Here is a 12,280-nt window from a genome sequence, read left to right on the forward strand (position 1 = left end):
ATTCCTGTTCCTAACGTAACTCGATATGAAAACTTTCCAAAATAAACCTAACAATCATTAATATGTACAGTTGGATATTTACAACTATACGAATAAATGTTTCATTATTATTGTAGAAAATCTATGGAGGAAATTGGCGCTGCTCAATCATCGGTCAACGCAAGGTAAGCTGCATTTTGGTATGGAATATATATATATCGCACCCTAAATACAAAAGGGTCACAACTCAAAATATTAAGATTTTCAGGAGAGACGAAAAACGTTTTATGCAAAAATTATTGTAATATTTAAAGAAAATATTGTTCCATCATGAAAATATACAACATTGAAGAAGGTTCTACTATATTTTTTTCAATTTTATATTATGTTTGCGAAAATAAAACAAAATTTTGATTTATGACTCTTTAACTGAAATTTTTTCGATTAACTAGTGATATTATCTTAAGTTGTGCCTTTTTAACTGATAAAATGTTTTAATTTTATAAGTTTCCTAACCGCCGACTGAATAGAAGAATAAGAATAATAAGAAAATTCAAAGGAGTGATGAAATGTATGTTTTTATTTAAATATTTCTATTTTGAAATAAAGCTTTATTCATTTCATTAACACATAATATGTATCAAAGTAGCACAAAGTAGAAATCAAAATAGTTCATTATATTAAAAAAGAAAATCTTCAAAAGTTTACGTTTTTAAATGCCATTGAAACTATGTAATAAATAAATATTTGTAATATGACTCATAAAAGTTTTTTTGAATATGATTTTTATCCACCAGTTCCTTTATGTCCTTTTGCTTTATTTGTGGAAGCGATAGCCTTTCCCAATAAATGGCACATAAACTAAAAATATTATTGGTAAAAAAATGTTTAATGTTTTTAAACAGCAAAATAAAGTAAAGCAATTTGTATTATGCTTCTCAATTCTTACTTAATGCAACTCCAAGGCTTTAAGTTGTTTCTTAAACACACTTCCTGAAAGTCGATATCTTTATAAGATGTTTTATAAAAAAATGAATGTGGGTTTTCTTTATTGACTTGGAGAACTTTAATATCACGCCATATCACTTTCTGATTGTCTTTATTTGTAGAAAAATTCTGACCCCACTCTTCTTGAAGAGCCTTTAAATCATAAAACGCTTCATATGACAATTCTCGAACTTTATATGGGGGGCCAGTCTTTTTTGCAGTTGCTATTAGACTTGTATATTGGTCTGGCGTATAAATGGGATTACTACTTAAATGCCTTTCTACTTGCTTTTCAATAACGCTATGCACATTGTCTCCTTCATTTTGAGAGTGACCTTTAATAAGGTATTTATGCGTAATACTTTTCAGATTATACTTATGTACAGCATATGCATACATTGAAAAAATGTATTTATTTTTTTGCTGTCCACAGCAGTTATCAGAATAAAAAATTAGATCTAAGTCTTGAGAATTGCTTGCCTTTTGTACCAGATTTTCGATATATAAAAGCACACAGGTGCCGATCTCATTACTCCCACGTTTTCCTTGTACTTCAGTCCAAAAAAAACATTCTACATATTTGGCACTGAGGTCACTTACAGTAAAATTGTAACAGTTAATTTTACTTTTGTAGTAAAAACAGGAGCTAAAGCCTTTTGGCAATGGTAAAACAGCCTGTAAGTCATACACAGCAACATTGTTTTTTTTCTTATCTATATCTTTTTCGGTTCTGCATAGCTCCTTTTCTTCGAGGTGTGTGTTGTAAGCTTGCACCAAATCTCTTTTTCCATTTTCATTAGCATTTAGGAAAGAGTCGCAAAGATCGCATTGATCTTTCTTTGGTTTGAAAAAAGCAATGTTGAATTCTGTGCTGAATATTCGATAAAACATAATTTTACTCCCAAACTCCAAATTTTCAGCTTCACGAGATTCTTTGTAGTCGTGGCATAGATCTGCTATACTTTTACTGCTTTCAATGAACTTGCGACAAGTTTTAGCACGTAAATAATGCGACTCGATGCTTGGAATATTTTGAATAAATTCTCTCATACTGTTTTTGATTTCTGGGGCTACTGTAATATGATTATCATGCTTTCCACGAAGATCCAGCTCAATGAAACCACGTTCGTCCTTCTTTTTTACAACTGTTCGTATAACTTTGTCATTTACGTCAAGGGTTGCTTTAAAAAAAGTCTTACACACTCTAATAGGCTTTGAGTTGAGCTCAAAGAAAAAAGCATTATTAAGTTTGCGAAGCCCATCTGTACAGGTGTATCTGTATTTTGGTTTAATTTCTTTCATATGCCTGCCTATAAACTCTCTCTGTCTCTGCAAGTCACTGCAACCCCAATATTTTTTAAATATTTCAAGGCGCATCGATTCGGAAATTAGTTCATTGCATCGAAGTTGGCACTTTGCTCCGCAGGGCGGCCTTATACATCTGGCATTTACTTCTTTTTTCGACTTGGAAAGTGATGTATAAGAGGCTCCAGAGTTTCTTAAAGATTTTTGTTTCTGTTGTTTCTTGTTTTGATATGTATATCTAGAACGTGTTCTCGTCCTACTTAATCTTTTTATATCTTCTTCTTCTGAGTATTCTTCCCAGGTGCTGCTTTTTCCGGACGCACAAAATTCACTCCCTGAGTCACTAAATGCATTAGTACTACTATCATCATTGTAACAAAGCACACTACAATCAGTTTCCATTGTGCTTGAGTAATGTTCAAGATTTGGGCAAGACATTTTCATCAAAGGGGTCACAACTAAAAATTCAATTTTGTATTGCAAATTATTTAAGATTTTACAAAAGGCATGCAAAATAAGTAAACAAACAAAAGCCTAATACCAATATCATTAAAATTTAATTCTTTTTTCCACTTTAAAATAAAAAAAATTATACAACTTACGACGCTCATGATTATTTAATCAAAAAAGGCACATACATAAATAATACTGTTAATTGAACTCACTTTTCACAACTAAAGAGGCACAATGCAAAATAATATACCACGAAATTTATAACTTTTTACAGTTATAGAGGCAGAACTCAAAATAAAACTCTTTATGTGTAATAAGAGTAATCAGCTGCTCATGAGTCCATTAACGCAACTCAAAATAATTCTCTTTAGTTGATCGTGCAAAAGCAACACACTTGACATAAAAAGAGACATAACTGTATTTTTCCAGTTAAAGAAGATAGTTATGTGAACGAAATATTTGCAGCAGTTAGAAATGTGTACTCTGAATTAATTTATGCAAAAAACTCAGTTTTGGAAAATTTTGAGTTGTGACCCTTTTGTATTTAGGGTGCGATATGTACATATATGTGTGTACATATATTTGAAGAGTCCCCTAGCGCGAACACAAGTGTTTCATTTTCAAATCCTTTATTTCCATCTGTAAAAATATTATCAAAAACGAGATTTCTATTAATTAAAAAGTAGCAGATGAAAAAAGTTGGTAGATGAAATCCTAAATTGTCGTAAATATGTATAAAAAAAATTCTCCTTAAAGTGATTACAGTAAATCCAGTGTACTCTACGATCCATTTTCAACGGATGTTTTCATCTCCCCTTGCCCATTATTCTATATGTGTTTTGCATCGGTGTCTGCATTTTTATTGCTCTCAGCTGAATTTGTTATCATAAAATTATTGGCCCATCGTCATTTCGTCGCGGCCGTTGGTTGACGTCTTTGCGGTTTAGGTATCATCTAAGCGGGATGTCCTTTGTGCGCTGCCGTTCTCGGCACATCGTTTAAGTTGAACAATGCCAATAATGACAACAACAAAATATCGATATTGTCAACAGCAAACAACCGCAACAACACTGCAGTCGTTGTAACACTAGCAACTGGACACAAAGTTTTTAATGCGAATCACAGTAGAAAAAGTACAAATATCAGACTAATTGGATTTATCTCGTGACTGCTTATTTAAAAGTGAGCAGACATGAACGCGTCGATAGCGGCTGACGTCTGACATTCTGCATTGTCAACTACTCTGGTCGCATCTACCAGGGAAAGCATCTCTTCAAGGCACAGCTCATCAAACGAGTACTATTTTCTAGAAATATATTGCAATCAATTGAAGCAAAAATATTATGTGCATTTGCTACATGTGTATATACATATGTACGCAAAAGTGTAAGATTGTATTAACAGCTTACAACCGTAGATACCTACTGTTGAAATATCCACTTACAAATTGGCCTTAGCGAAAAGTATTAATTCTTATTTATGCGCAACAAAATCTTGCCGCTTAGTGATTCACCAATGGCGAGTAGGTGTGGGTCTTGAAAATAACACCCTACTAAAGTATTAACTCTTACCAACATCCCCCTACCGATACACGCAGTATTTCTAATGAATTACATATATAATCAAATTTTTATTCCTACAATAAAAGCAGAGAAAGTATGATAAATTTCTACTTTCCCATCACCTCTCCGGGTCAAAATAACAAAAACAAAAAATACTCAAACGCACGAAATAACAACCGATACTATAATAATTCCAGAGGTCCGCCATCAAATTTGACATAAGCACATTCATTTTTTTTTTCTGGTTTATAATTTTCATATTTCAAAATTTCGAAAGCCTCACAAAATTCGAAGTTTAACTCCAATTTGGGGAATGATTACATTATTGAGTTTACCGGGTGGACAAGTGTTTCGTTTGAGTGTAAAGGTAAATCAAGTAGATTTTGTCTCGTTAGCTTTTATTTTAGAGTCTTTCAACCATTGAGTTAAATTATCACGTCCATTTTGGAGTTTAAGTGAAGCCTTCTGGAGATTAGAGTTAATTGCGAGAACAGCGGTGTCATCTGCAAAAGTTCCGACAATACGAGTAGTTGCCTCAGTATCTGATAAATCGTGCGTGTAGAGCTAGTATAGGATTGGGCCCATTATACTGCCCTGGGACACCAGCTAAACTTTCACAGAGTTCAGAGTGTTCTTCATTTTGCTTAACAAAGAAATGTCAGTCTTTGAGGTAGGACTTGATAGAAGTGTAATAATTTATGGTAGAATGCCTTTTATTTTGCATAGCAATCCGTCATGCCAAACGCGATCAAAGGCTTAGAGTATGTCGAGAAATTCGGCTGTGCAAGACTTTTTCTACTTAAAAGCTTTATGAATACTATTTACCAACCTGCGTACCTGTCCGATGGCACAGTGTGTCTTTCTGAAGCCGAATTGACAAAACTTTGGGATTAATTTTCGGTTTTCAGTTATGGGCATCATTCTTTTGAGATAACTTTAGAGGCAATGGGCAATAAGCTGATGGGGCGGTAAGATTCCTCTTTCCCGGCACTTTTTCCGGGCTTAGGGATCATTTTTATTTATGCGACTTTTCATTGGGGGGAACAAAGCCAGTTAACATGATATAGGGTGGGCCATGTAAAATTTGCTTTTTGAATCGCCCATAAAAAAAAACTAAGAAATATTTTCTCAAACTTTTTTTTTTATTTTGAAGATTGAACATTGTCATTTATGAATGAAAAATAATATCGCTCAAATGACTGCCACGACTGGCTTTACAGTAGGTAATTCGATCAACCCAATTTTTAAGCATATTTTTGATTGTTTGGGCTCCAATTTCAACTTCAATTTCGTGTTTTAAAGCATCAATCGTCTCTGGATGGTTCGCATATCATTTGTCCTTAACGGCTCCCCACAAAAAATAGTCCAACGGGCTTAAATCACAGCTCCGAGGCGGCAAATTGATATCGGAATTTCGGCTGATTATTCGGTTTTCAAAAACGGTAGCCAAAAGTTCAAGTGTAACTTTGGCAGTGTGAGAAGTTGCACCGTCCTGTTGAAACCAAATGTCGTCTATGTCATCCTCTTCAATTTTTGGAAACAACTCGTTGAGCATGTCACGGTAACGCTCGCCATTTACTGTAAACGCGGCTCCTCGCTCATTTTCGAAAAAAAATGGCCCGATGATGCCGCCAGACCAAAAACCGCACCAAGCAGTGACTCGTTGTGGATGCATTTGATTCTCTACAGTAACGTGTGGATTTTCTGAGCCCAAAATCCGACAATTTTGCTTATTGACGTAGCCACCGATGTGATAATCAGTAAAAAAGAAGAAGAAGACTCACCACTTTGGAAATAGGTTTTCAATATTTCCCAATTTTGTTCAAGCGTATAGCGTCCCATTTCGTAAATGTCAAACCTTTAAGTAAATTATGAACACATTTGACATGTCATTTCAAAAAGCAAACGCTATATGGCCCACCCTGTAGCATTGAGTGACTTTTGTGATGAAATCATAGCCGGGAGCTTTCTTTGTTTTAAGCGTGTTTATTGCCGCTTTTCTTTGTTCGCAAATTTTTTTATGGGCGGGTCCGTTTGGTGAATTAGTTATATGTAAGTGGCTATTGATCATTGTCCGGATCGTTCCGGTAACGCAGATCCCGAATGTGGGAGCAATTATAATTAAGTAATTAGGGGCGCACAATAGAGCCATCTGGTCGCAGTGCTTAAAGGCCTTAGCCTAACCCGTACAACCATTACCATTAACATTACCAACGCGATGGCACCACAAGAAACGATAATTAAAAACTAGCCCAACGTTCGAAATAGAGATGAAACAAACATCGCTAAGCCAAAGGTAGTCAACACACCCAAGAAAGATAGACAAAGAATTAATTTTCCTTCGCATTTAAAACCATATTTTGATTTCAATGTTGGTTGGTGAGGTCCAAGCAGACGTGTATATTGAGTAAAATATCCTTAAAGACCAAACGTGTTGCTAGTTTTGTTATTTAATTTGAAAATGTATCTCACCGGTATACACACCTGGTCTGGCATTTAGCATATCCTAGCTTTACTTGGCATGCATCAGTAAGTTCTTCCAAGCCGCTTCTGAACCTAATTTGTACAAAACTTATAGTGATGTAAAAAAGTCCTAAGAAAGTAAGTGCATAAAGTAGAAGTACACAAAATTCAACTTGCCTGTGTCAACTTTACTGTATTTCGCACATTGTTTTCAATTATATCGAATTTAAAGTTTAAACAAATTCTATCTATTTGACGATGGATCTCCAGAAGCAGAACCAGAGAAGGCGATCTGGCTGGTGTGTTCTTGCAATTACACGCTAACCGTAAATCCAAATGAGGTGTGGCCAACATTAGATCGTTAACCGACTCTCAGCGATATTAATGATTTGCGCAGGTAAAAGGGAATGTGACGGCGGTTTGTTTACAAGAGAGGTCGGCAAACACTGAGATTGTTTTGGTGAAATAAGAAAAAATCAACGCAGCTATTACTGTTACTGCATTGCCGTCTGAACAATGACTGATTGTATTCAACTAACCTCACTTTATACATTTGGTTTTCATTTCATTCACCTCTCTCTCTGCTAAAATCCCTGACGACGTAACAGCCAAAGTTATTTTCACAATTTTTTGAATGGACTTTTTTGTAAATTTTTTTTATAAAAGGTGCTTGCACCCTTCATTGGGTTTTTGGCCGAGCTTCCCCTCCTATTTGTGACGTGCGTCTTGATGTATTTCCACAAAAGGAGGGACCTATGCCGCCTCCGCATGGCCGATGTTTTTTATGAGGAGCTTTCTTAAGACAGAAATATACTCGGCAGTTTACCGATGCCTACCGAAAAGCGATCACTATCTACTCATTGGGCAAGGGCGGCCGCTTATTCACGCAGGGTAATGCATAGGTAAATGTAAAATTGCTACTCGCAAATGGGTTACTGCATTGACAAAACTGTTGTGAATCAGAGCGTAGCAAAGGGTATCGAATGACGTCACAGGAACAGAGTAATCTTAATCAGTATTGAGGATCAGTGAGCCACTACCATTCGGAATTCACAGAGAGAACGTAGGTTCGAATCTCGAGAAACACCAAAATTAAGAAAAACATTTTTCTAATAGCGCTCGCCCTCGGCAATCGCAAACCTCCGAGTGTATTTCTGCCATGAAAAAGCTCCTCATAAAAAATATCTGCCGTTCAGAGTCGGCTTAAAACTGTAGCCCCTCCATTTGTGGAACAACATTAAGAGGCACACCACAAATAGGAGGAGGAGCTCTGCCAAACACTCAAAAAGGGTGTACGCGCCAATTATGTGCATATATATGCATATATAAAGGGTGGTTAAGTTTAAAGCGCCGGTGTTGGAACAAAATATCGGTCAAATGGCCGCCGCGGCCTCGGCGGCGCACCTCCAAAGACCACCAAATGCAATTAGTTCCTTATCTAAAGGGTGGTTAAGTTTCAAGGGCCAGTGTTGTTTTTGAATAAAATACAATTGTTTTAGGAAACTATTGTCATTTCTCTTTATTACGATAATATTGGTATGGCTCACTTGTGTATGGAACAAAATATCGTCCAAATGGCTGCCGCGGCCTCGGCGGCACACCTCCATCCGATGGTACACATTTTCGATGACGCTGAGGCATAATTGAGGTTCTATGCCGTTAATGTGCCAAATTATCTCATCCTTTAGCTCTTGAATTGTTGCTAGCTTATCGACGTACACCTTTTCTTTCAAATAATCCCAAAGAAAGAAGTCCAACGGTGTCGTTGACGTTGAGGTGTGGTTCACATTCAACATCCGCCCTTGAAATTTAACGACCCTTTATATTTCTGAAAATGTAGACTTAACCGTTTACATCATATGAAGTTTCGGAAGCCTTTAAAGTTTGTCGCGTATGATATTTGAAGTACTCAAAATTAGATAAAATTTATCAAAATTCACTAGATGGTTAAAGGTATCTTATTAGTAGATTTGTCTGAAACCACAAGAGTGTATGGAATGGAGTTAAAGAAGGACGAAGGAACATTTTTCTCATTTAGGAATAGGTATGTCACCATAAAAGAGATCAAAGATGTTTCTTCTATTTCAGATTAAAAATTGAAAAGAGTACATGCCATAACTAGGCCTCATTTATTTTCATACATCGACAGTCAACAAGTAAATGTCGTTCGATCGTCGTATTAATAAAGAAGAACAAGAAAAGAATTTAACTTAATTTTAATTTATTTTAAAACATATAATTTTGTTTTGTTTCTTAATTGTTTACTTCATAAGTACATCTGCTTTATGGTATCTGTCGCTTATTATGTTACATATATTTTATTTAGCTCGGGTCAGCGTGCCCTGATATGGGATAAAGGGAATACGTGGAATAGGTCCATCTGCTCATTTCAACTTTCCCTTAAGAATACTTGCCTCTGTAACATTCGGCATATTTTCTTCCGCAAGGATATAATTCTCACACCTACTTTGAGTGACAATTTACCCGGTGATGCACCAGGAAGATCCAACGAGTTCAAAAACTCCATAAGATAATTTACAACTTCGTCCGCATTACGCGACAGCTTCGTCGCTATCGGACGATTTAAAGGTAATAGCATCGCATTTTTGCTGCAATGCAATTTATGTGTATAGTTGGTGGTTATTTGTGGCAAAACTTTCAGAATGAGTTTACTCAACTACATAGAAGGTCAAAGGAAATGAAATACATTTTGCGGTAGTCTGAGCAGATAATTTACCTTCACGAATGCTCAACAGCTGTTTTGCAAATGCAACTTTTACAACTTGTCCAAGAGATGCGATGCTTTGAGGTAAACATTTAGCTCATCAGCTGGTGGTGATGCAGGTACCAAAGAGAGAGTTTTCGCGTGATAATTTGCTGCTCCTTCACCACTTAACAGCGTATCCGCTATCCCGCATGAAGTAAGAACCAAAGCAACCCCATTTTCGACCAAATATGAGCCCATATCAAATTGATAAAGAATATTTTTCGAGGAAGAGCATACCACATCTGCGGCATTAGTTGTTGGAATTTGTGGTCTTGAAGCAAAAGCTATTCGTTATCAAATCATTAACATTGCACTGTTGTTTGCGTACTAAGTCACGATCATATTGTGCCAAGTTGAAAATCCTCCATTCCGATCAGTGCTTGGTAGGAAATAATATATTATCCAAAAGCTCAATGGAATTGTTATGGTTTTCGCTACTAACAGTAAATACGGACAAGTTAAGTGTAATTTTGTTATCCCATGTTTTTTCGAGTTTGGTATTTGGTATCGATATTTTATTGCAGTAGTTACTGTATGACAACGCCATAACTATCATTCATCATAAATTAATTCCATCATGCGAAAGTTGGGATGTTAATTTCAATTTGCCCTTTTTTCGTGATAACTTTCCTTGTAATGGTTTTGAAAAGTTGCGATTTTACAATGCCTCCAACATCTTCCGCTCGGAAATGCTTCGAAAAAGGGAATCGTAATATTGATGAAGGGAAATACCTCAATTGTGAAATATCCAATTTATTTATTTTTTTATTTAATTAATTAATAGTCTAAAAAATACAATATTTCTTACAGACTATGAAAACAGATTATGCTAAATAAATTAATCAAAGTAAAATTAAACTTGTAATTAACTCGTTTCATTGTAATGAGTGAAAGAAAAAGATAACATTTCTTATAATTTACAGAGGAAGATTATTAGAAATACTAAGACAGTGTACTAAGTTCAACAATTTATTTAAAACCAATTTTAAGTGATTCTTTGTGGAAAAAAAATCCAGACCAGTATGATTAGAAACCGAATTCAGAGTTCTAGAAATCGGAACATTGGAAGCATAATTAGTTCTTACCATCCCTAACCAGAAAAAATCATGAATCTGTAAACTTCGCTGAGGAATATTGAAATTGATTTCCTCGAGTAGCGATGGGGAGTCAATAACCCCATTTATCAAATCGAAAAGGAAAGTAATGGAGAGAATAGTCCGTCTAATATCTAGTGATTTTAGATTTATGAGCAAGCACCGACTTTTACAGGATGGAATTGGATCAGTGAAATTTAAAGAACGCAAAGCATAACACACAAAAGCTTTCTGGACACGTTCAAGCCTACTAATATGACTCGCATAATATGGTCTCCAAATAAAGACGGCGTATTCCAACTTCGAACGCACCAGAGACGTATATAATAACTTTACAGCATATGGATCAACCAAATCGGAACTAAAACGTCGAATAAATGCAAGTACGGAATAAAACTTTGAAATGGTGTGATTTAAATGTTTTTGAAAAGAGAGCTTAGAATCAAATACCACACCAAGATCAGAAATTTCACTTCGATTAGATAAACTAGAACCACAAATGTGGTAGGAAGTGGGTTTAAGAGAACAAGATTTAGAATAAGAAATATAAAAACACTTGCTTATATTTAAATCTAACCTGTTTCTTTTACACCAAGCAACAACGTTATCTAAATCAGTTTGAAGGTTTAAAGAATCCACTGTACTTGCAATCCCCGAGTATATCTTTAAATCATTGGCATATAAGAGAAAATTTGCGTTATTAAAACAACTAGAAATGCCATTAATAAAAAGTCCAGAGGACGCAATAAAAGAAATAGATGACGCTCCATCAACATTAACAACACATTTCCGAGAGAAGAAATAGGATTTAATCCATTTTAAAAGAGTGGAATGGAATCCTACAGCACTGAATTTAGAAATGAAAACCCTATGATTAACCTTATCAAATGCTTTTGAAAAGTCTGTGTTAACAGCATCAACTTGAGTTTTCTTTTTTAAACGATGATATTCAATATTCAGAGAACTCAGCAAGATTTGAAACAGTAGATCTACCTTTCATGAAGCCGTGTTGGTCTGCTGAAATATAACGATTAACTGCGAAATAAATTTTTTCTTTCACTATTACTTCAAATAATTTTGAAACCGTGGATAATTTGGCAATATTGTTTTTATTTCCACTTTTGAATACTGGATTAATGGTTGTTACTTTCCAGCCATCTATGAATTCTCCTCGTTCAAGGGATTTGTTAAACATTAACAAAAGTGGATAGGCGATTGCAGAGCAGTTTTTAAGAAGATACGAAGCTAGCCCATCTACATCAGATTTTGCTGATGTTTTGAGTTGCCGAATTCCATCTTCAATATCAAGAAGCATAAAAGTTAACGAGCCAATATTGATTGAGGAATTCATGTTCGCGTGAAACTCATGAATTAAATCAGAGTCTACTTGAAAATTTGAACAGAAAAAATCTGCAAAAAGATTGGCTGCATCTCTAGAAGTATGTGCTTGAGTTTCGTTATAGAAGACAACCGAAGGAATACTTGAGCATGATTTCCTGGATCTAACATATCGCCGGAAGGAACTATGTCCGATTCGAACCTGAAAACATAATAATCCCTATTCAAAGATATAAGTCTCTAGAGAAATGTAGATATTTATCTTTATCTGTGATAGAATGAGAAAACTTAAACTTTTTGAAATATTTATTTCTCAAATTTTTTAGCTTTCT

General features: G+C 35.2%; 1 protein-coding gene across 2 annotated transcripts in view; it reads left to right on the forward strand.

Moving 5' to 3' along the window:
- The window catches only part of LOC129242443 (protein trachealess), a 63,139-nt gene that overhangs the window by 22,463 nt on the left and 28,396 nt on the right, over positions 1-12,280 (forward strand). For both annotated transcript variants that reach the window (XM_054879075.1, XM_054879076.1), the window contains exon 3: positions 117-164. In XM_054879075.1, the coding sequence (XP_054735050.1) occupies positions 117-164 (48 nt within the window). The remainder of the gene's footprint in view (positions 1-116; positions 165-12,280) is intronic.

This window comes from Anastrepha obliqua, chromosome 3, assembly GCF_027943255.1.
Source record: "Anastrepha obliqua isolate idAnaObli1 chromosome 3, idAnaObli1_1.0, whole genome shotgun sequence".
Lineage (NCBI taxonomy): Eukaryota > Metazoa > Arthropoda > Insecta > Diptera > Tephritidae > Anastrepha > Anastrepha obliqua.